Source organism: Chelonoidis abingdonii, chromosome 3, assembly GCF_003597395.2.
Source record: "Chelonoidis abingdonii isolate Lonesome George chromosome 3, CheloAbing_2.0, whole genome shotgun sequence".
Lineage (NCBI taxonomy): Eukaryota > Metazoa > Chordata > Testudines > Testudinidae > Chelonoidis > Chelonoidis abingdonii.
The window spans coordinates 160,516,392-160,540,784 of NC_133771.1; the positions used below are offsets into that span (position 1 = coordinate 160,516,392).

The window sequence follows — 24,393 nt, forward strand, 5'->3', positions numbered from 1 at the left end:
CAGTCACACAAGGTGAGGTTTTTCTGTTGAGAGAATGTCCTACGCCTGCCCTAGTTGCTTTTTAGGCAGTTGTTTGACAGTTGTCTCAGAGCAGCAACCAAAATGGGCTGAGAAGATAGGCCTCCATGGATGGAAATGGATCCAAGTTAAGAAACAGTGGGGGTTCTTGTTGGACTACCAAAACAGAGGTGTTAAACTGCAATTTGGAAAGCACTTGGTCTCACAAAAGTTTTCTGATTGATAAACCAAATGTAGGGGTGGAAAGGAGTCACAAACAAACTCATTTTAAGTCATATATGCATCAAAATAATTTTGAATTCATGATACTGTTATATGGATTTTTGTTCCAATGTGCACAATCTTATTAATGATATCCATAAACACTTAAAACAACTGAAGTTTCAGGGCCAGATTCTTCCATCTTGCACTTTACACAGTTATTTAAGCTGTGAAAACTCTATGAAAAATGTGTTTAAAATGCCACTAAATATGATAACATTTTAACCCACTTTGCACTGGTATAGATGACCTCAAGAGGTACAAGGCAGTGGAGAATCAGATCCTCAAATACTTCTAAACCAGGTGTTCTCAAACTTCATTGAACTATGACCCCCTTCTAACAACAAAAATTACTTCATGATCACAGGAGGTGGGATTGAAGCCTGAGCCCTGCTGCCCTGTGGAGGGGCCCAAAGGCAAAGCCCAAGCCCTGCCGCCCGGGCAGAGGGGCCAAAGCCAAAGGGCTTCAGCCCCATGCAGGGGGCCTGTAACCTGAGCCCTGTCACTCAGAGCTGAAGCCCTCAGGCTTCAGCTTTGGCCCTGGGCAGTGGGGCTCGGGCTTCAGCTTCTACCGCAAGCTCCAGCAAGTCTAATGTCAGCCCTGGCCACCCCATTAAAAAGGGCTTGCAACCCACTTCGGGGTCCTGATCCACTGTTCTAAATGTAAGGTATCATGATTTGGAAGCATGAGGCTGGGGCTAGGAGCAAGGAAATCCTGAATCATAACCCCAGCTCTGTCACTGATCTGTGCGTGACTTTAGCCAAGTCATTTACTGCAACCTTTCAGGCTCAGTTTCCCAGTGGGTAAAATGAGAACAAAATTTTGAATTTCACATGGCCTAATGGCCATGGCCATCATTGCTTAATCTTTCACCCAATATTGTTTAAATGCTGTGGTGGATAAACTTGGGTAGTTTAAAGTGCTACAAACAAAGCAAAACATCACACCAACACTGCAACTCCATTCTCTAGGAAAAGAGCAACAGCTTTTATCCATACGCTTCTTCAGTGTAGAAATCCACTGTCACAAAATAATCTATTCTGAAAGGCATAGTAACAATTAGATTTAAATTCCTGCCTGTGGCATTATCCATTCTATGGCAACATGCCAAATACACTGAATACACATGGAGTTGTTGCTAAATCAGTAAATAATCAAAGAGACTTTATGGCATTTTATTATTTTTAATACTTGTATATAGCACCACAAGTATGAATGGTGCTATACCGGAAGAATAGAGACATAAGCCTAATTCTGAATTTAGTGCATAAATTTTATATAAACCTAGCTCCATTTACTTTAACTGAACTACTGTTTTGTACTGGTGAGAGATCAGAATCAGGTCCATGGTTCTACTCCCTCCCCTGAGTTTATTACAATCTTGGCATGACATTACACAATACAGGCAAAGACAGCATCTCACAAGGAGGCTAGATAAAAGAGGTTTACACAAAATGAGATTATGTAGATGTTTGTCTGCCATGATATGCATTGTGATATTTTAAAATTTAATTCAGGTTTTATTAGAGTGGCATTCATCTGTATTACAGGCTAGTGTGACAGAAATTAAAATGGTTCGCAGAAACTATGAAGAAAGCTTTTGTAGAGACGAGACAAAGATGTAAAAGCACTAACCTAATCGATGAACGCTTACGGTAAATTACCTCCATTGGAGTATGCCATTTTTAGGGCTTCCAGAGAAATAGCAGGTGTTATTTCTAGCTGGCAGATGATCACTTTGGCCTTGCAAATAGCATTAGCAGCCCTCTTCAGGTCTTCAGAATCCAAAAGCAAATTGGCTCCTGCGACTATGACAATAACATTCTGTCCTGAAGAGAAGATTCCGTGTTTTAAACTATATACTACAATAAATTAAGGTAAATAAAACAACTCTTTGCCCTTTTCCAGTGCCTTTCACATGAGGATTTCAAAGCGCTTTTCAAAAAAACTTGGAAAGCTGCCTGCTGGTGCACTTAATCATCCAAAGATTTCAGTGACAAAGACCTGTGCATAAAAGATGTTATATTGTACTCCAAACAATGAAGTATAGGCATTTTTTGAGGATTTAACATGCAGAGATTTTTTTTCCAAGTTGATTTTCATGTTCTGTTTGGACTAAAAAGAACCACTACCCTACCAATTGGAGATACTAGGGTACTGAGTGTCCCCTAAAAACATTTGTGCCTTCCTGTGATGTTACCTTAACAGAAGTAATTACACTGATATAGTGAGTCACGATGCCCAAAATGCATTCAGAATTTTTAACCGTCCCTTTAGTTTAAGATCACTGGATATTGGATCAAATCTGTGAAAATTACGAGCATCCTGTGAATTTCAAGGAGAGGCAATCAGGGACACTCCACATTGTCAGTGTTTTGAAGCATTGTGAGAACCTGAAACAGGCCCTACCGCCAATGGCATGAGTTTTAAAACAGATAGTTAATATTTGACTCATAAGAACTCTTTACAGATTATGTGGAAGGAGTAAAGATGGGCAGCCAATCCCTTTGGCTCTTCCAATGGATATGCTATAAAGCACAACTAGGGCAATAGTTCAAATCCCTTCTGGTGTCCTTTTTATTCCAGTTGTTTGTTTAATGTATACAACTGGATGGGGAGGTTCATTGCCCTAGGCTCTTGCTATTGTATTAAAAAACAAACAAACAAAACAAAACAAGTATACTGCCTTTATTTGATTGCAGTTCTGTTTTTAGTTATTCTGTTAAGACACTGAGAGACCTTCAGGCGTGGATGCCTGCTAATTAAAATGTATTATTAATCACTAAGTATTAAATTCAATAAACCAGTTGCTCCTTGATCTACAGCTCCTACTCCCTGCCTCCACTGAAGATTCCTTTAGGGGCTGCCAATCACTAAAGGACACTGATTTTGTAATGGATTGAGTTACTTGGTGAATAAACAGCTAGGTTTTAAAAATGCATTTCTTTTTCTTGAATGAGACTTCAAAGTCCCTTGTGTAAGGAACATACAAAGCAGATCTCTATGCTGACACTCTGAAGGGAAAGCAGGACAATGAAACAAAGATCCTAAGCTTTCCAACGCAACTCCACTGTCAATGACTTGGTTTAAAACATTTGAATAGCAAACCCTCAGCATTTTGGTCGACACCCTGTTTTTCAACAGATAAGCATGGGCATCTTGGTTGCAGGAAATCTCTCCAACAAATATATGCCATTCCAAAGTATCTGGATTTTGCTACAGGAACATTCAAAGGCAAACAGCATCCATTTTGCCCAACGTACCTTCTGAAAGTTTACATGGTGAGAAGCTAAAAATGGTGAATTGTAGGGGTCAGATGGAATAAAATTGGGGTGGCCCTCCATCTGAAGTGTATGCTACTTACAATCCCAAATTCTACCCACTGGAGTACCTGCATGATCCTGCTGAAACAATGAGCAGCAAAACAGTTAACTTTAGAGTTAATGGCATATTAAGATAATTGTAGCTGTTTGTTTCAACCTGTTTTTGCAGATTCAAGGTAGGCAGTTCTGCACTAGGTCACAGACAGAAAGGTTTTATTCTGCAACTATAAAGGACTAGAGACTTACATTTTGCTTTAGACCAATAGTCCTACTAGAGAAATACAATATTACTACATTGTACCAGACAGTACTGGCTCAATCCAATATTTAGTGAAATAATGGATCACATTAGGGTGACTAGATAGCAAGTGTGAAAAATTGGGATGGGGTGAGGGGATCATGGGGGGAAACAGGTGCCTATATAAGAAAAAGCCCCAAATATCAGGACATCTGGTCACCCTAGATCACATTCTGCTTTTAGCTACACTGATTTTGTCTGGAGTAACACCACTGAAGACAATGACGTTATTTCAACCTTATATCAGTATAAATGAGAGCAGAATCTGGCTCAAAATATTCCAAGTTAGCATTTCTGAGTCTACTACTATGGCAACCAATTTGCTTAAACAAGGACATTGGTGACACCAAGCAGGTGGGAACCCAGCACCAGAGACAATAAAACAGTATTAAATAGCAATGGACACTAGCAGCCAAGAAGAAAACATTTCTGTGCAATGTTTATCCTGCAATTCCTTTACTTACACTAGTAGATCTCGATTTCAATTAAATGACTAAGGACTACTCATGTGAATAAGGGTTTGCTGATTAGGGGTTTAGGCATTTCATTTAAAATAGCAAGGGCTACATTCTCAACCAGTGTAAACTAGCATAGCTCCACTGAAGAGATGGAGCTAAACAAATTTACACCAGATGGGGATTTAGTCCTTATTTTAAAAGTCCTCCCGATACTTAAACCAGTATGAATGCTGAGTACATAGATATTGCTTTCAACAGTGCTTTTAACCCTGCCGGCATCACTTTTCAGAAAGATGGTGGCCACTAGCAGTAGACTGTGGACTACATGGAGTCACTCAGGAAGGTTAATCTGAATTATCTATTTTTTGTGATGTTTTTTAAATTGATTTGCAGAAAGAGCACAGACAATGAAAAGTACAAAAAGGTTAATTAACTTTTTTAATGGATTGTTTAAACCAGTGGCTCTCAACCTTTCTAGACTACTGTACCCCTTTCAGGAGTCTGATTTGTCTTATGTTCCCCCAAGTTTCACCTTACGGTTTGCTTACAAAATCAGACATAAAAATATAAAAGTGTCAAAGTGTACTATTACTGAAAAATTGCTTACTTTCTCCTTTGTACAGTATAATTATAAAATAAATCAACTGGAATATAAATATTGTGTTTACATTTCAGTATACAGAGCAGTATAAACAAGTCACTGTCTGTATGAAATTTTAGTTTGTACTGACTTGGCTAGTGCTTTTTATGTAAGCCTGTTGTAAAATTAAACTCATCTAGATATTTGCCTATGTACCCCCAGAAGACCTCTGCATACCCACAGGATGTGCGTACCCCTGGTGAGAATCACTATGTGGATACTCATATATAAAATTAAATTGACCTTAATTCACTTTGGAAGTGAATTAAATTAAACTGAATTAAGACCACTTCATTTCTGAGTAAAAAAAATTCAAATTGGGGCTTAATGCAGTTTAATCCAATTTAAATTTACACTTTCAGTTAATACAGATTAATTTTTCTGAATACCCCTATGTAGACACACCCTGAAAACTGCCAAATGAATTTAAAATGCTATTTTAAAATACATTCTACAAATGCCTTATGATAGGAATATCCAAGGCATGTCTACACTTAGAACGCTGCTTTGGCACAACTGCACCGATGCAGCTGCGCCACTCTGGCTCTTTAATGAAGATGCTCTAAACTGACGGTAGAGAGCGTCTCCCATCGGTTTAGCTAATCCACCTCCACGACAGGTAATAGCTATATCGGCAAGAGAGGTTCGCCCACCAACATAGTCTGTCTACACTGCCGCTCAGGTAGGTATAACTACATTGTTCAGGGGTGTGGATTATTCACACCCCCAAGTGACATAGTTATAGCAAAGTAATTTTATAATGTAGACCAGGGCTCAGAACATACTGCCAAATACAACAGGGGCACAGTTTTTCTTTAGAATACATGTGAAAGAGCCCTCAAGCCATCAGTGGTATTTAAGGGCTTGTCTACAAGGCTTCGCAGTGCAGACTATGGGGGCATGAATTGAACTATGCACTAAAGTATTGCCCTGTAACTGCCCTGTGTAGACCCTGCTAGTGTGGACTAAATGGGACTACCCTAATGTAAACTAGGTTCCTTTTAGTTCACATTAGCAGGGTCTATGCAGGGCAGTTACAGCGCAGTGCTTTACCGTGTGCTGCAATTCACACTGCCATAGTCTGCAGTGCGGCCGACAAACTCTACTACATTTTAGCAGTCTCTCAACCTATCAGTACAACTGCAGTAAGGGCTGCAGAGCTCCTGCACAGTATTTCATAGGAAAAAAATGATAATGTCTGCGACTACGAACGAATATTATGAGAAACAGTTGCTTGACAAATCACAGAGTTCAGGAGCATAAGGACAAATTTTGGGTGTGTCCATGGTAATGTAGTTTCTCTACAGTCACTTGCTGAACACACTAAAAAGCCCCATTTCCCCAGTATATTAAAATAAGATGCTACATCCAGGTACCAGTTTCTTCTTAGGCCGCAGGACCCAAACATGTGTTTTACTTTATGCAAAGGATATTTCAGTCACATTGGCATTCATGTTCTGCACGTTTTTTGCCTTGTTTTGCTAGTCACTTCTAAATGTGTATTTTGAAAAGCTTTCTGTGGGTACATGTACATGTAGTGCTTTGATATTGAAGTGTGCCCATGCTTTATAAAAAGTGTGAGAATTCAGTGTTCATGAAATGACTGAATAATAGCAATACCTATAGTCAACGTTAATTTAGGCAGACACTGTGATTGCTTTTCCACACATTGTTCTGCCAGTGCACCTTACTTCTAACGTGCAACAGTCCCTGCTATTCCAGTCCTGTGCCCTCACTTTGTTTTGCTAACGCACTTTGATCATTGCCTGCCACAGTCCTTGCTGTTCCTTTTCTGGGCTTTTTCTATGCATGAAGGAATTGCCAGACTGGATCAGACTAGTGGTTCATCTAGTCCGGTATTGTCTCTAGCAATGGCCAGTGCCAGATATATCACAGGAAGAGGAAGGTGCCAAAACTGTGAAGGGGATAATATGGAATAACCTACTCATAAAGGAAGTTTCTTTCCTATATAGAGATTGCCTTGTAAATGCTTCTTTATTTATATAAAACAAAACAGAAACAATCTGCATAATAATTTTACAGAGTTCCTATAAACCAGTAATACATTGTCAGGAGACAGGGTGCTGTAAGAGTGGTAAAAGTGGTGGGGGAAAGGAGGTGAAAAGGGATGCAGTAGCAAGTGAAAGTGGAAAGTGGGACTACACCTCTGAAGAGGGAAAATGTTCAGAAAAACTGTTGGAGGCATATTACAGTTCTTTGCTTTGTGGGGAGTGGGGAAATGCCACCATCTGCAAGGTCTTGGTTGACAAGCCCACTTGGGAAGCTGGAGTTCATGTTTAGTAAGCACCTATCTGGAAGCAGTGAAAATTTCCAGAAAACACAGATTTCTAAGGCTGCCACAAAAGCTAAACTTTGCAATGCATCTGAATTGTGGATTTCACAGGACCACATAATGGAAATGTTGGTTGTGACTCCATATACTGAGTTCCATTTTGCTCTTAAAGCAGAGACTCTACCTCTTTGTTTTGTGTGAAAAAATACTGTGCTTTCTCCCCAAACTTACAGCACTCACTCTGCCTATAGAATTTTCTGAGAATTTACAAGTGATTCTGTTAATTAGCTTATGAGTTAAAATTAATTATAGCAGAGTCCTTTACGAAATTTAGCATTTGTCTCTTTTCTTTGTCCTGAATTATGTTAACAGAATAATGCAGACTCTTCAAAGAACTTTAACCCTTCCCTTATAGGAATAAGACAGACTGATATAAGCTCTTGTATACTGACATAACTATATCCACATGGGTGAGTCGTACTGCTTAAACTATACCAGCATTGCTATAGCAGTACAACTTGCATGGGTAGACAAGCCCTTAGATGAGTACTGTACAACTTGATAGGTCAAATCTGCCAGGCTTCTTCAAATAAAATAGCCTCTCTTGTAACAACACAGAACAAAAGTACTGCTATTTTATTGTAATCTACTCAATTTTGGCCCCAGACGGTTTTAAGTAGAAGTAACAACCATTACCGCTACCAGTTCTGCATATCTGTTTGCTTTACAGCACGGTCCTGACCCGCTTTGCTCTAGCAGCAGCTTCTATGTGAAATCTGAAGCCAATTTTAGATTTGGTAACTTAATTTACGAACTGTCCATTTTTGACAGAAATAACCTATGTGCCACAATGCATCGTTCAGTTCATCCTCCACATAACAAAACTTCTAATGAACTTTTGTACCAATATCAGTTTCTAGGAAAATCCACCATAAACTTCAGAGTAGCGGACAATCATCAAGGCTCTGTTTCTTAGTGCTTCAAAAGTTTTTAATCCACAAGTTTTTGTCTGTTATCCCTCAGAACAGATCACAGAGTTCTTGAAAACCCAACAAGTCACTCACTACTGTTTCAAGGTTAAATCATGCTCTTTCTTACTCTTACTCTGCCCAGCAGAGGACTAAAAGGGGAAGTAAGACTCCGTCCCTTACTCAGCCAACCTGAACCTTGGGTCCAGTGTAGAGCATAGACAATATTTCTTGGATATTCCTCCCATGGGAAGCTGGCAGGGAGGAGAATGAGAGGGGCCTCGAGAGGGCGATGCCATGGCTCTGTCCTCTTCCCCCAGTCACTGACCAAAGTAGCTGGTCAGGTATGTGAGGGATGTAAACTGCACTCTCAAGAGCTTCAGTAATTTACTTCCCAAACTTACTCTGCCAGAATGGGAGAGGGGGAGGGTCACGGAGAAACATCAGGGAAGGAATTGTGACTCTACTATGTCTATCTTAATTCACTGAACTAAAGGGAACTAAGGCCACTACTTCTGAATATGACTATCCAAACTGGGGTTAATGTGCTTTAACTAATGCACTTATTATTTGCATCTACTATTACTTAGATTAACCTTTCCAACTTGCCCTAGTCACAATTCCCTTTCCAGGCTGTGATGTGCCACCCATAAGGCTTTATGGACTATGCTTATGAATGTAAATATGACATAACTAGAATATGTTTTATGCTACATATGCCATGTAACATATCTATGTAAAGGTTATGATCTACTGAATACATCCCTCAGGAACCACTTAAGCCAACAATGAACTTGGGAGATGTCAATCCACATCAGGGCTTTCTCAAGAATGTGGTTTGGCTGGTAAGAAACTCGGTCATGCATGGACATGTGACTTGACCATGTGACTCCAAAACTCCATCTTGGAGCTAGACTTTGCATAGGAGAGAGGAGGGGGCCTCCACCCACAAAAGAAAGTCTATTTAAACCCCTGGGAGACCCCTTCATTTTATCTTCAGCTGGCTAAAGAGAGAGTCTCTCCACCCTAAGGATACCTGAAAGAAACTAGAACAAAGGACAGTAACTACAGGGGGTGTGAGTGATTGCTGGACCCAGACTAGCAGGAGACTAGTCTGTAAAAGGAAGCTTACTGGAACCGGTGAGGTTATTACTGTATTAGGCTTAGATTTGCGTGTTTTATTTTATTTTACTTGGTAATTCACTTTATTCTGTCCACCACTACTTGGGACCACTTAAATCCTACTTTCTGTATTTAATAAAATCACTTTTTACTTGTTAATTAACTCAGAGTATGTATGGGGGGAGCAAACAACTGTGCATCTCTATCAGTGTTATAAAGGGCGAACAATTTATGAGTTTACCCTGTATAAGCTTTAAACAGGGTAAAACAGATTTATTTGGGGTTTAGACCCCATTGGGAGTTGGGCATTTGGGTGTTAAAGACAGGAACACTTCTGTAAGATGTTTTCAGGTTAAGTTTGCAGCTTTGGGTCATGTAATTCAGACCTGGGGTCTGCGCTGGAACAGACTGGTGTGTCTGGCTCTACAAGACAGGGTACTGGATTCCGAGGCTGGCAGGGAAAGCAGGGGCAGAAGTAATCTTGGCACATCAGTTGGCAGTTCCCAAGGGGGTGTCTGTGATCCAACCTGTCACACAGGCCTGCTCCTGGGAGGGAGTTGTCACATCCTGATCCTTATTCTGGGCTGAGTTAAGGTTCAATCTAGACCTTAGTAATTTTTTTCAAAGAGTTCACAGGCTAGTGAGTATGAGGCGAAATTTGTTTGAAAAGAAAGAAAAAATAAGCCCAAGTTAAATTAGTCACTATGAAAGACAATATAAAAAATGGTCAATTCTCTCTTTTCTACCCTGTCCAAAAATATGAAAGCAAAGGTACATGCTAAATTAAAGGACAATTAATATGTAGGTCAAATGCCACTTTTGGAGCATACACACTACAGAAGGATCTCCGAGTCAAATATTATGGCAAGATTTTAAAGACAACTGGATAATCTGAGAACCAAAATATCTGTAGCTATGCAGACTAAGATAATAAGGATAATCTTATTTCATAATTCCTGGCATAAATGTATCATGTGCTGGGGTCAGGAAGGAATACCCTTTTCCCATTGTAAATCTGCTAGGTACATTATGGGGGAAAAGTTTTTTATATTTAATCCCGCCCCTCCTTCCTCTGGCGCACCATGTACTGGCCAGTGTCAGATTAGATGAATCAGCGGGCCAGTCTATTTATAGCTATTCATATGTAGATACGATAAGAGTCAGATTCTTCCACCCTTACTCACATTGAGTGGCACTGTGCTCCACTAACAGTCCGTAGGATGAGTAAGTGTGGAAATGACAGGATGACAAAATTTGTCCGTAAATGAGGGAAACCCCCCACAACTAACAAAGACCAGAGAAAAGTTTATTTTGCGGCTTACAAAGGCAGATCCTTTGCTTACTAGGGGACCACTCAGAATGTGAAATATGTACCTTCACTGTTAACAATTATTGAAGCAGCTCCAGTAGCAGCATCCTCAGTCTGACCTACAAAGTCTAAGAAAGGGAAAAGTTACTGTTTGTATTATTTCAACAATAGCCTGTGATGCAGTTTAATCTCCCATCACCTCCAACGCTTAAAAATGCTAATAACTATTTCATATGTAACAATGGCAAAGAAGCTTAACAACAACAACAACAGAAGTGTTAACTTACACTTGCAAAAAACCAAATGTGAGTCCAATGCTCTTTAATGTAGCTATGTCTCTGCTTCAGTGACAGCATACTTTTATCCAGTGAAACAACAGATGCTGGGCTGGAGAAAATTAAAGCACTGAAATATACCTCTATCCCGATATAACGTAGTCCTCGAGAGACAAAAAATCTCACTGCTTTATAGGTGAGACTGTGTTATATCAAACTTGCTTTGGATCCCCTGTTCCTTGTTCCTAGACCGCACCCTCCAGAGATCCCTGTCCCTAATCACCCCCAGGACCCCACCTCCGCCCAACCCCCCTGCTCCCTGTCCCTTGACTGCTCCAACCCCTATCCACTCACCTGCGGCAGGAACCAGGATGATGTGGCCCCAGCCCGCTCTGCTTTCCTTGCCCCGGCCCCAGCCATGTCGCTGGGGAGGATGGGGGTGGGTGGGAAAAAGGTCCTGCACTCACTGGCGGTGGGAAGTGGAGCGGGCTGGTGCCAGGCTGCTCCACTTCCCACTGCCGATGAGTGCGGGGAGATTGGCGAAAGGATGCCCTTTCCCTCGCCCCAGTCCCAGCTGTGTTGCTGGGGGAGGGGGCTTGAGGAAAGGGATCCCCTCCACACTCACTGGCAGCAGCGGAAGCAGAGTGGCCCGGCCCCAGCCCTCTCCACTCTGCCAGCTCCCAGCCACGGTGCTCCGCTTCCCACCATTAGCCAAGCCACATTCCTGGGAGCTGGTGAAGTGGTGAAGCTCCCGGCCCCCTGCTAATCCCCCGGGCCACTCTGGGACTGCGGGGCCCCCAAAATTGCACCCCCACAACTCCTGCCTCCTAGACCCTGGGAGGGGGGGAAGCCCCTGACCGCCCCTGAGGCCCTCTACCCCTTATCCAACCTCTCGACTCCAGCCCGGCACCCTTAACACGCTGCTCAGAGCAGCGTGTCAGAGCTTTACCACATTGTATACTAACCCGCATTATATCGGGTCATGTTATATTGGGGTAGAGGTGTAATGCAGCATATTTTCCCCTCTTAATTCTCTGATTTACATTTTTGAAGGAACAGCAGCCTACATTAATGCAGATGGAGGTTGTGGTGAGGCTGTACATTTCCTCTTTGGATTAATCCATTCCATTAAATTACTATAGGCTGAGCTGGTAGTATGGCCTGTTATTATGGTTGCCCAAGACTTTCTGCTATAAAACCCAGTTTTCAGTTACATATAACTTTGCCAAACATTAACCATTTGGAATGAAATTTTCCATGCCAGGTGATTGCCTCTGGCTGATTATTATTATTTTTGAAAATTTCAGTCAAAATAATGGTTGTTAGCAACTCAGAGTTACATTTGAGGGACGATCCTGCTCAGCTCCTTACAGCCCTGGGCTAGAGTAGACAATGCTCAATACAGATGGAACCTTTGGGGACAATAGCTGCAATGCTTTAGCGAGTTTCTACTGAGCATGTGTGTACTGCAAGGGTTGGACTGTTATTACTTCATTATAATATATGGATTAAATGTACTCAGTTTACAAGCAAAAAGATACTTTCTTAACTGCTAGCCCTGCAAAGTTAGCCTGGGATGTAAGAATCAAGCTGGATTGTTCACTTCTCACACATCATCATTAGTAACTAAAGTGCTAAAGACAACTGTGCAACCTCCCTGTCTGTCCAATTATGCCTTCAGTGACACTTGGGCATCCTCACTGCTTTCATTTGGGGCCTGACCCAACAACCACTGAAATCAATGGAAAGACACCCATTGATTTTAAAACGCTTTGCATCAGGCCATTGTTGATACACAAGAAGACAGCAGCAAAACAACGCAAATCTCTCACTCTCTCTTAACTATGTTGGCTTTGCAAGGCTAACAGGAGTCAAAGGCAACAACAATTTACTTTCATCACTGAAGTGAATAGATATGACTCAGGACACACACATATTCCGAGTAAGAAGGTTCCATTTATATAAATTCATATTACAGAGTAGAACCAAACCACGCTTTAAGGAGGAACTAGTGTCTTTGTAGTCACTTTTATGAGAGTAGAACTTTCTCCATCTTTAAAGTCTGCCGTCCCCTGACAATGATTTAGATCCTGGTATTTACTGCTCTAAATCAACACTGAACATTTAGGCTAAAAATTAAGGGCAAATTTTTCAAAAGTGGACACTAATTTTGGATGCTTCAATACTTGGGTGCTCTACCTGAAACTCATTTTTCAGTCATGCTAAGCATGTGCAGCTCCTATAGACTTCAAATGGAGTTGCAGGTTCCCAAAACCTCTGAATGTAAGTCTCGAGGTGCCTCAAATTGGGCATCCAAAATTAATGGCCACCTTTAAAAATGTTGGCCTAAAGATTTAATGTAGGCCAATTCAAACCAGACCGGACAAAGTAATGGCAAATATACTGCAGAGAACCATTCTGCACCAGAATGGGTGTGTGAATGAGACAACCTAACCAATCTACTCTTTCACTTCGTCCATTTCTAGTTTCAAATTTTATCTAAAAAATTAACACATTTTTTAAAAACTAAAATTTTACCTGTAGAAATCCCATTTCTCTTGAAATTTTCAATATAATCATTGCCAAATGAGTCCTTCCCAACCTGCAAAGAAGTTATGAACATTAAACATTTTACAGTCCACAAAATGGTGTAATGCAACCATCATACACTAGACTTTATTTTACAGCTCTTTTATCTCAGTTACTTGATTAAATAGCATTTTACAGCTCTCTCCCACCTCTAAAATAGAAAGCACATCAGATATGAACAAAATTATGCACCTTTCATACTCACGTTGCATCACTGGTATTATAATTCATTCGTCCTTCTAACACTAAGGTGAGTATTCAGTGGCAAAAACCTACATTAAGAAAGAGTTATGGTTGCTTGGTGGCATGTCATACCCTGGCAGACTGCTGAGTTGAGCAAAAAAACTTCTGAAAACCAGGACATGCACAGTTTCTACAAACATTTATTCCACTATGTCCACTCTTGCTGAAATGTACAAATACTTCACCCCTTTTTACAACCCATTCAGTCTTACCCACATGATTCCATCTAAAATGCCACTGTAATAAAAAAGACAGTCCTTGCCCCAAAGAACTCACAGCATAAGTTAATTGGTGGATATGTGCAGGGTTTATGTATGTGTTGGGGTGCACTGGCAAAGTAGTTGGGTGGAGGGGGTTGAAATGCATTGGCACAACTTTGGACTGCAAGAAGGTAGGGGTCCACTGGCAGAGCTAAGGTTTCACGGGGATTAGGGTGCACTGGCGGTGCTGGGGGTATAGGAAGATTAGGGTTGCATTGACAAAGTTGGAGGTGCAAATGGTTTGGGGTGTACCGGCCAAGGGATGGGATGTAGGAAGGCAGCTATAAAAATAATATATACCAAATGGAAGAAATGGGAAGTTGATAGTATAAATATAAATATAAATCATAAACTTTAAATCAGAAGGAATCGTAGAAAACTGGTAAGGGAAGCAAAGGGATACAAGGAGAAAATTATGGTCAGCAATGTTAAGGACAACAAGGAGTCATTTAAGTATATTAGGAACAAAAGGAATCCTAATAATGGTATCAATCCATTACTAGATGCAAATGGTACAATTATCACTAATAATGTAGAAGATGTGGAAGTGTTCTGTATTTATGAAAAATAAAAATGCTGTAGTAATATACGACAATACACTTTCCATTCCAGTAGTATCTCAGGAGGATGTCAAATAGCATATGCTACAGTTCAACATCTTAAAATCAGCAGATCCAGATAACTTGCATCCAAGAGTTTTAAAAGAGCTGGGTGAGGCACTCATTGGATCATAATGCTGATTTGTATAAGTCTTGGAACACCAAGGAAGTTCCAGAAGACTGGAAGAAAACTAATGTTTTGCCAATATTCAAAAGGGTGAACAGGATGACCAGGGTAATTATAGGCCTGTCAGTCTGACATTGATTTTGTTGGGGTTGGTCCTGCTTTGAGCAGGGGGTTGGACTAGATGACATCCTGAGGTCTCTTCAAACCCTAATCTTCTATGATTCTATGATCTCAAGACAAGATAATGAAGATGATGATATAGGACTCAACATAAAGAATTAAAGGAGGCTAATATAATTAATGTCAATCAACATGAGTTTATGGAAAACAGATCCTGTTTGTCACAGAGCGTCCCTTCACCTAGCCAGTGAATACCGCAGCCTAGACTGTTGTGTAGTGTCCTAGCCACAAACACATGCAGACTGATTCTCTTTCATCATGTCTGCATTTAATCTTCAGTGTAAAAAGATAACAGAATGTACCACAAGTTTACAGCAGGTGGTTTTCCACACAGTTCTCTTTTCTCTCCAAGGTGCACCCACTGAGCTCTCCTGTAATTCCTGTTCCTTCCAAACACATCCTCTCAGTTACTGAACCAATTGCCTCATTAGCCCAGCAACTGTCACCCAGGCATCAGTAATGCCCAACAGAAACTAGTTAATTGACTTCAATTAAGCCCGTAATCTTTCCTGTGCTGCAGCAACCTCAGTGACAAGGGTGCCAAAGTTAGTGGCCCGTCATGCTGTCAAACTAACTCAATATCTTTTTCTTTTCTTTTTTTTAATGAGATTGCAGGTTTGGTTGAGAAAATTAATAGTGTTGATGTAATATACTTAGACTTCTGTAAGACATTTGACTTGGTTCCACATGGCATTTTGATTAAAAAACTAGAAAGATAAAATTAACATGGCACACATTAAGTGGATTAAAAGCTTGTTAACGTAATTATAAACAACATAAAATGTAATTGTAAACGGGGAATTGTCATCAAGAGGGTGTGTTTCTAGTGGGGTCCCACAGGGATTGGTTCTTTACCCTACACTATTTAACATTTTTATCAATGACATGGAAGAAATCATAAAATCACCACTGATAAAGTTTGCAGATAATATAAAAATTGGGGAGTGAAGAGTAAATAATGAAGATGCAAGGTTGCTGATACAGAGTTATCTGGATTGTTTGGTAAACTGGGTTCAACTTCAAGCAAACAATATGCATTTCAATGTGTCTAAATGTAAATGTATACATCCAGGGAAAAAGAATGCAGGCCATACGTACATTATAGGGTCTCTATCCTGGGAAGCAGTGGCTCTGAAAAAGATATGGGCGTTGTGATGCATAATCAGCTAAACATGAGCTCCCAGTGTGATGCTATGGCCAAAAGAGCTAAATCAATCCTTGGATGCGTAAACAGTGGACTCTTCAGAAGGCGAAGAAAGGTTATTTTAACCTCTATATTTGGCCCGGTTGTGACCACTGCTGGAATACTGTGTCCAGTGATGGGGTCCACAATTCAAGAAGGGTATTGATAAATTGGAGATGGTTCAGAAAAGAGTCACAAGATTGATTAAAGGATTAAAAAGCATAATTTATAAGTGATAGACTCAAAGAGCTCAATCTATTTAGCTGAACAAAGAGAAGGTTAAGGGGTGATCAGATTACAATCTGTCTGTAAGTACCAACATGGGAAACAAATATTTAATAATGGTCTCTTCAATCTAGCAGAGAAAGTGCTATAACATGATCCAATGGCTAGAAGTTGAAGCTAGACAAATTCAGACTGGAAATGAGGTGTACATTTTAAATGGTGAGAGTAATTAACCACTGGAACAACTAACCAAGGGGCATGGTTGATTCGCCATCACTGTGGGTTTTTAAACCAAGACTGGACATTTTTCAGAAAGACATGCTCTATGAATTATTTTGGGGAAGTTCTGTGGCATGTGTTATACAGGTCAAGCTATATGATCACGATGTTCCCTTCTGGCCTTGGAATCTATTAGTCTATGAAGGAAAGTTGGGGTACAAAGTGATTGGGTGCACTGCCAGAGCTGGTAGATGCTTCTCACCAGAGCCCTGAAACACTCTCCCCTACCCTCCCACCCCTGACCATTATCCCCCTTCCTATCACTACAGTCCCAAACCTCTCTCCCCGCTATTCCCTCATTCTTCTGCTTCCAAAACTCTCCCCTTCCCAGGAAGCATTCACATGTCTACTTTTTCTTTGCCAAACACTTTGACCACATTCCCCACAAACAACACTGCCACCCATGATTCTCAAATTGCAGCAACCCCCAGCCATTCACTCCAAAACTCCTTTGGGCTTAGGAAGAGGTGTCATGGATTCACACAATCTGTGTTATGCCCCGGCTTTTAAACAGTCCTTTGGAGGAGCCCCTTTGTCTGCCAGACCCCCAAGGGGTCCCAGTCTTCTTTAGGGTCAGGCCATGTGGCCTCAAGATCTTCACGACTGAGGCCAGGTCTACACTAAAGCTACGCCCCTGAATGATGTAGTTAGCCAACCTATCCCTCGACACAGACAGCATTAAGTCAATAGAAGTTAAGATTATCCAGGAAGATAGATTAACTACAGTGACAGGAGAATGTCTCCTGTCGCTGTAGTGAGTGGCTTTGCTGACCCTCAAAGCTCCAGCACTCCTGTTCCACACCATGAGCTCTGCCCAGTGAATTCAACTGAGATAAAGTCCTGTTCTGAGACTTTACTCTCTTCAGAGATCAATGCACCTCAGCAAGTATTTGTAATGACACCAGGCAACCTTTTCAAAACAGAGAAGAGTTTTATTAGTCAACAAGAAAACACCACTGGAAAGTCCTTAGAAGCAAAGGTGAAGACAGAGTTCAGACTGGCCAACCTCAGGCTCTGTCTCAGCTGCTGTACAATCCATTTTGGCTCTGTCTCTTTGTCTGTTAGTTCCAGATGAAAGCTTCGGTCTCTCTCTAAAGACCAGTCCTTAACATTTGACACCTTTCCGTCCTTTGTCTTCCTCCTGAAGGACCCCTTTTTGAGTTTACGTGTTCACCTGCTGGAGTTTCCTGTTGCTAGATGTCAGTTGTTCAGTCCTTGGGGTTCCCATTGTTTTTCTGGATATTTCATTGATATGAGTGTTTCACCCAGCCCTTAATGACCCATTCGATATCACCCCAGACAACTACCAGACCCAAGCACCACATGTCTCCTGCTCTGCCCCAAGACCATCTTAACCCTTCCGCACCCACTGGGTAACAATCCCTAGTCAAGTAAGTTATCATGCATAAAATATTACAGAAAATTCCCACTTCATCGCAGGGGGATTGTGATTAATTTATTCTTAGTTATGTTAATTGAAGGTGAGTTCACAGAAATTAGTCTCAGTGAGGTCTGTCGGTGATTCATCCTGTACCTTTCAGTTTCACAGTACAAGGCAGTAGAAGGAAACTGTGTTAGGGAGAGCTGTAACTCAGGAACCCCACAGTTAAATGACTCCAAGTCTGACACACTAATACTACCCTGCACCCCAATGAGGAACATCAAATTTCAAAGCAATGCTTGTAACCATTTGGACTGTAGAGCACTTACAAGAGTTGAGCTTTAAAGCTTATAAAATGGCAGGACTGGAAACCCTCCAGTGGGTTTCCCTATATTGGCATATGCACACTATAAAAAAATAGTACATTTTCTTAAATACTATTCTCAGTTTGGGCCCCCAAAGTTTTAGTAAGTGCCATGCATGCATTACCTTGGGGAAAACTCAGAGTGAGACTATATTGACCAGCATCAATATTTATTTATTTCTAACTCTGTGCAACAAAAACCCAACCCAAACCAACCAACCAAACATTTCAAAACTTTTCTTTTTAAATGTCTATTTTGGAAGGAATTGTATGTCCAGAACCCTTGGATCAAACAACTCCACATTTGCGTCACTAATTCTGTCTCAGGAGAGTGCAGAGTAGACCATATTTCAAAGGAATCTGGCTAAGCATGTCAGTTTTGGAGGACTTAGAAATGGGATGACCTTTAAACAGAAGTAGTCATGCAACCTTAAATATTGTGACACTGCCACATCACTATAATTCTATCCTGAACTTTTTGCCATTATTCAGTTTCAGACTGAAATATTAATAGTAATTCCATTGTTCGCTTTAACTACAATCCATATTTTGAGTTTTAAAATACCTTTCTAGCTCTAAATTTCCCCCACTGCAAAAATATCAGGTGTTATAAGTGAGGCCACTTGTCTGGTATCAGACCAGATGGTCCCTTTCTGAGAGGTTTGTCTCTCACTGGTAGGGGGACAAAAATGGATATGACTTTGTCCGGTATCAGATGGGGAACAACACCTACTCCCTCCAGCTCTTTAAATGGCACCCCCCTGTTTGGCATGACCTTGGCAACACCATGCGTACAAGGTCATGTTGGCAGAGGCGGGGCAGCATGCTCTTAAAGATGGTGCTTCCCATGTGGCATGACCTCACATGCACTATCAAACTATCAAGGGCAGGGGCACACCTGCAGGGTTGGGCCCATGCTGTTCCTGGAAGTACTGGAATGTCCAGTGTTCTGGGAATGTATGAGTGGCCAACTTAGGTTTTATACATTTTAAGTGTATAGTCTGGAAAGTGATTCTGTAAACATGTTATCATACATCATTATCATAGGATCTATATTTATTTTCCCTCTGGGAGTTCCACATCAAATGCACTCAGTTTACAAATCAAAACACAAGCATCAGTACAAAACACTGGGATCCTGTTTCCAATATGCATTACAATTAGGACCTGTTATAAAGTTTAGTTAGTAAGAGAAATGTTGAGAGCCTTAAGCCCCAACGTGAATTGTTTTAGTTATAAAATTTAGCAAGGCTTGATTTGGAATGTATTCTGCTGAATATAAAATACTGCTGTCTGTATACCTTTGAAGGTTTCTGTAAGAGATTGTGTGAATGAGGAACGCTTGCACCAGGAAAAGATAAGGTGTGAAAGCCATCACAGATGATCAAGAAAAAGTGAGAGACTTGGAAAGACTAGGAGACAATCGGAAAACATCCATTGTATTCTATCCCAAACATGTTAGCAGCATTGATGACCTCAGAGGCGAGGCCGGCACCCCCGAAGGTGAGACAACAAACAGGAGAGAACAATGGGAAGGCGGACAATAACCATCAAATAACAACAGCAGAAAACCCCAAAATCAACACCACTTAAGGACTAATGATTACAAGATGACATTGCAAAATGCATGGACTCAAATGGGAATTTACAACTATACAGCTGGGGTGTTTTGCTATGGAACTCTGGGTTCAATGCTGCAGAGCCTCGGAGCATCGGATCACGACTGACAAGAGCCCAGCTCCTCACTGGTGCTCAATATACCTGGCCAGTAGATTGATTCGAGCTACAACAGGCGTACGTACGTATGTGCATGCGTGTGTGAGAAAAGCATATCCTAACTGTTGTGTTTTCAATAAATGTGGCATTTTTGCCTTCTTCTCTATAAAAGAGCTAGTGTGCTTTGTATGAGCATAACACCGTCCCACACCAGAAACTGGGCAACACTAATAGTGCAATGCAACAGTAAATATGACTGCTTGAGTCATCCTTCAAATAAGTTGTAAAATAAAGATCTGTTCTTCTCACCCTGGTTGCTGTCTAATGACCAATGAATTGGGCAAAGAATTGGGAGATAAGCCCAGTGTCCTAGCCAATGGTCTTTCTGTCCATGACACGTGCTAATATTCAAAACTATGTCTGAGCAAGTGGTTGCCTTGTTGTCTATTGTGAGGTACGTATGTACCTCAGCTCTGCGAGATACCTTGAATACAAGAAACACTATACAAAACCTAAATCTAGACACACATTTAAATCATAAGATGATTCTCTTCTTTTGCTCATCCCATTGCACAGCCATATTTTCAAGGGAATTTCCATTTACAACATCTGCAAGAGATTTATCTTAAAATGTCACTAGGGACAGTCAATGTCTCTAAATAGCAGTTTGTAAGGCAGAAAAAATTGGTTGAGGACAGTCCAGCTCAGATGAAGTTAATGCTAATAAGTGGGATAAGCATCTGCTCTGGTTTGTGAGGGTTCGTACACATCGTTTTCAAGGTGGTTTGCAATTTGGGGTATTTCTGGGTCACTGATTATTCCTGAATAGAGTCTGTGGTCAGGGACCTCATCAAAGTTATCCATGTTGTTGTGACCTAACAATTGTGTTATTACAATGTGCTGTACCTAGGGATAACCATGAAGGCTTCTATGAAGCTTCAGTTAGTGCACAAGGCAATAGCTACACACTTACTTAGTCACAGAGGCATTTCATAGCTGTTCTCCAAAGGCTGGATTGACTTCATATTCCCTTCAACTTGCTGGTTTCACTCTAGAAAGTCTAGATTCTGGATATCTTAGAGACTTGCATCTCTGGCTACTCAACTGTCACAAAAATTGATTAGGTGGGGAACTTTTGCTTACAGCTCCTAGATTTGCACATCTTGATGCTGAAAAGAAGGTGTTCTTGGTGGAGGACCCTAGACCATCAGCATCCATGTCTGTTTATCTTCAGCGCACTGTGTAAGGCCCATCTATTCATTCAAGCTCTGACCTCAGGGAGATGTGAATATAGGGCATCAAGATCATTTTAGAATTGAGTACATTTAATCTGACGCCATCAATAAATATAATATATTGTTTTTAAATATTTGCTACGTATGCTCAGACCCTGCTAGATGGAATATGTTATAAATAGAAAAACAAACACTTCTTGGTCTATTGATTGCAGAAGATACTGTGTACTAAAATATTGTTTCTTTATTTCAGAATCACTACATTTATATCCCTTTCCACTAGGTTTGTAGCTACACAGTGTTTGATGTAATTCACACTCATTCTTATTCACAATTTTTCAACATGTGCTTTCCCTGGCTTGCTATCAGCATTTTTCCATGTGCCATCAGGAGGGTTGACGACATCACAGATGAAATTCTAGCAGTCTGAGAGTCAAACTCAATCTGTACCTGCAAATTAATTGTATTGAAAAATATCTTTGCTGACACATCTTTTGTTCCATCTGTTCCGTATGCTAAATTCTGTCATTAACTTTTTTTTGGAGAGTGTTTACTCTTTTCCTTGCACAGGGAATGCAACCAGTTTTTGCTACTAAAAATAACAGAGCTAGTAATGTGGAGAAAAACATGGTTTAAAAGGTGATTACACATTCTGAGCTGAATTATAGATGCAGCTACACTTTTATAACAAAGTAAAGGTTCAGGATCACTCTATTCTTTCTAAGTTGGGCTCACAGACCAATTTGTATGTTTGAACTGCTAGGAACTATAAAAAGGAAAGAATATATAAATGGCAATACAGTGTTTCCTCTTTTTGAGAAAAAAATCAAATGCAACAGGGACACATAAGCAGAATTAGAGGAATCAGCTAGGATCATCCCAGGATAACTGCTAAAAGTGCAACAGTCAAGACCTATTTAGAACACCCCTACCACACGCCAAACAGCTTTAATTTAGATTGTTAAAACAGACTTTTTTTGTGATGGCCAATAGAGAAAGGATGAGCTTCAGGGTCAGGTAGTGGCCTTGAACTCAAGAGACCTTAGTATATTTTCCAGTTCTGCCACAGGCTTTCTGTACGATCTTAGGCAAGCCACTTACTCTCCCTGTCCCTCAGTTCCCTATCTGTAAAATGGAGATAATTATTAATTTCTCCCACTCTTTGTCTGTCTCACCTTCAGGACTGTGACTGTCAGTGAGTATATCCCTCTACAGTGTCTAGCACAATGGATGCTACTGTTAGATATATAATATAGCAGCACCCACTGCTAGAGATACGCAGAGCAAAAGACAGAAAGCAACATGCCTTGTCATTCTGACTGGGTCAGGGTCAATGTTCGGTAGTGAAAACAAAATACATAGCAATTTATGGCATCCATGCTGTTCTTTATGTGGATCCATTATATTCATAATGCATGACAATTATTTTTCTTCACATCATCATAATTTTACTTGTAAGCTGAAAAAATATGACCTGGAATCTTTAAGACACAATTAAGATGGAAATGCATGATATGATGTGCACAGAGAAGACTAATTAAACTGATACAAGTCAGACATTTTTCCTGCTGGACTGCAACACACTGTCTTCCAACAGTGGCCAATGCCAGGTGCTTCTGAGGGAATGAACAGAACAGGTAACCATCAAGTGATCCATCCCCTGTTGCTCATTCCCAACTTCTGGCAAACAGAACTAGATAGAGGCAAACACATAAAGTGGGACAATGGCCACTGGGCTGCTGTTGGGGAAGGGTGAACCAGTATAGGTGGGATAAAAACTGACTTTACCATCACCAAAACCAGAAGGCAAAGAAAAAGAACCTTTCATTTATTATTTGAAATTATGATTTTTGAGGGCTGATACATGATCTTTGAATGTTTGGTGAGTGAAATACTGGAAAAATCTCAAATTGACTCCAGACCAAAGCTTGATTGAGGTTAACATAAGAACAGCCATACTGGCTCAGACCAAAGTTCCATCTAGCCCAGTGTCCTGCCTTCCAACAGTGGCCAATGCCAGGTGCCCAAGACAGAATGAACAGAACAGGTAACCATCAAATGATCCATCCCCTGTCGCCCATTCCCAGCTTCTGGCAAACAGAGGCTAGGCACATCATCCCTGCCCATTCTGGTCAATAGCTATTGATGGACTGTGAATTTATAACAGGGTTCAAAAAAGAATTTGATAGTCTTCGCTTCACAATATCCTCTGGCAAAGAGTTCCACAGGTTGACTGTGCATTGTGTGAAGAAATACTTCCTTTTGTTTGTTTGAAACCTGATGCCTATTAATTTTATCTAGTGACCCCTAGTTCTTGAATTATGAGAAGGAGTAAATAACACTTCCTTATTTACTTTCCTCATTCAGTTCTTTTTTCAGATTCAGTAGAAAACAACAAAGAGTGCTATGGCACCTTATAGACTAACATATGTATTGGACCATAAGCTTTCGTGGGCGAATACCCACTTCGTCAGACTCATGTGATGGAAATTTCCAGCAGCAGGTATAAATATGCAGGCCAGAATCAGTCTAGAGATAATGAGGTTAGTTCAATCTGGGAGGATGAGGCCCAATTCTAGCAGTTGAGGTATGAAAACCAAGGGAGGAGAAACTGATTTTGTAGTTGGCAAACCATTCACAGTCTTTGTATAATCCTGAGCAGATGGTGTCAAATATGCAAATGAACTGAAGATCAGCAGTTTCTCTTTGGAGTCTGGTCCTGAAGTTTTTTTGCTGCAGGATGGCTACCTTTAAATCTGCTATTGTGTGTCCAGGGAGGTTGAAGTGTTCTCCTACAGGTTTTTGTATATTGCCATTCCTAATGTCTGACTTGGGTCCATTAATTCTTTTACATAGGGATTGTCCAGTTTGGCCGACGTACATAGCAAAGGGACATTGCTGGTACATGACGCCATTTGTAGACAAGTTACTCCAGAGGTAAGAACCAGTATTGAAGACAAAATGGAGATGATGCAGCTGCCTTTTATATTCTTTTTCCATGCAGCTTGTATTTCCTTTGTTCCAAACACAAGCTGCCCAGCACATG

At 40.7% G+C, this 24,393-nt stretch overlaps 1 protein-coding gene across 2 annotated transcripts in view; it reads right to left on the minus strand.

Moving 5' to 3' along the window:
- RBKS (ribokinase) overlaps nucleotides 1-24,393 on the minus strand; it is a 99,748-nt gene that overhangs the window by 43,538 nt on the left and 31,817 nt on the right. Inside the window, exons 3-5 of one of the 2 annotated variants that reach the window (XM_032790224.2) lie at nucleotides 13,505-13,568; nucleotides 10,757-10,819; nucleotides 1,945-2,109 (exon numbers count right to left, since the gene is read on the minus strand). In XM_032790224.2, coding sequence (XP_032646115.1) covers nucleotides 1,945-2,109; nucleotides 10,757-10,819; nucleotides 13,505-13,568 — 292 coding nt within the window. The remainder of the gene's footprint in view (nucleotides 1-1,944; nucleotides 2,110-10,756; nucleotides 10,820-13,504; nucleotides 13,569-24,393) is intronic. The other variant, XM_032790225.2, reaches the window with a different exon arrangement.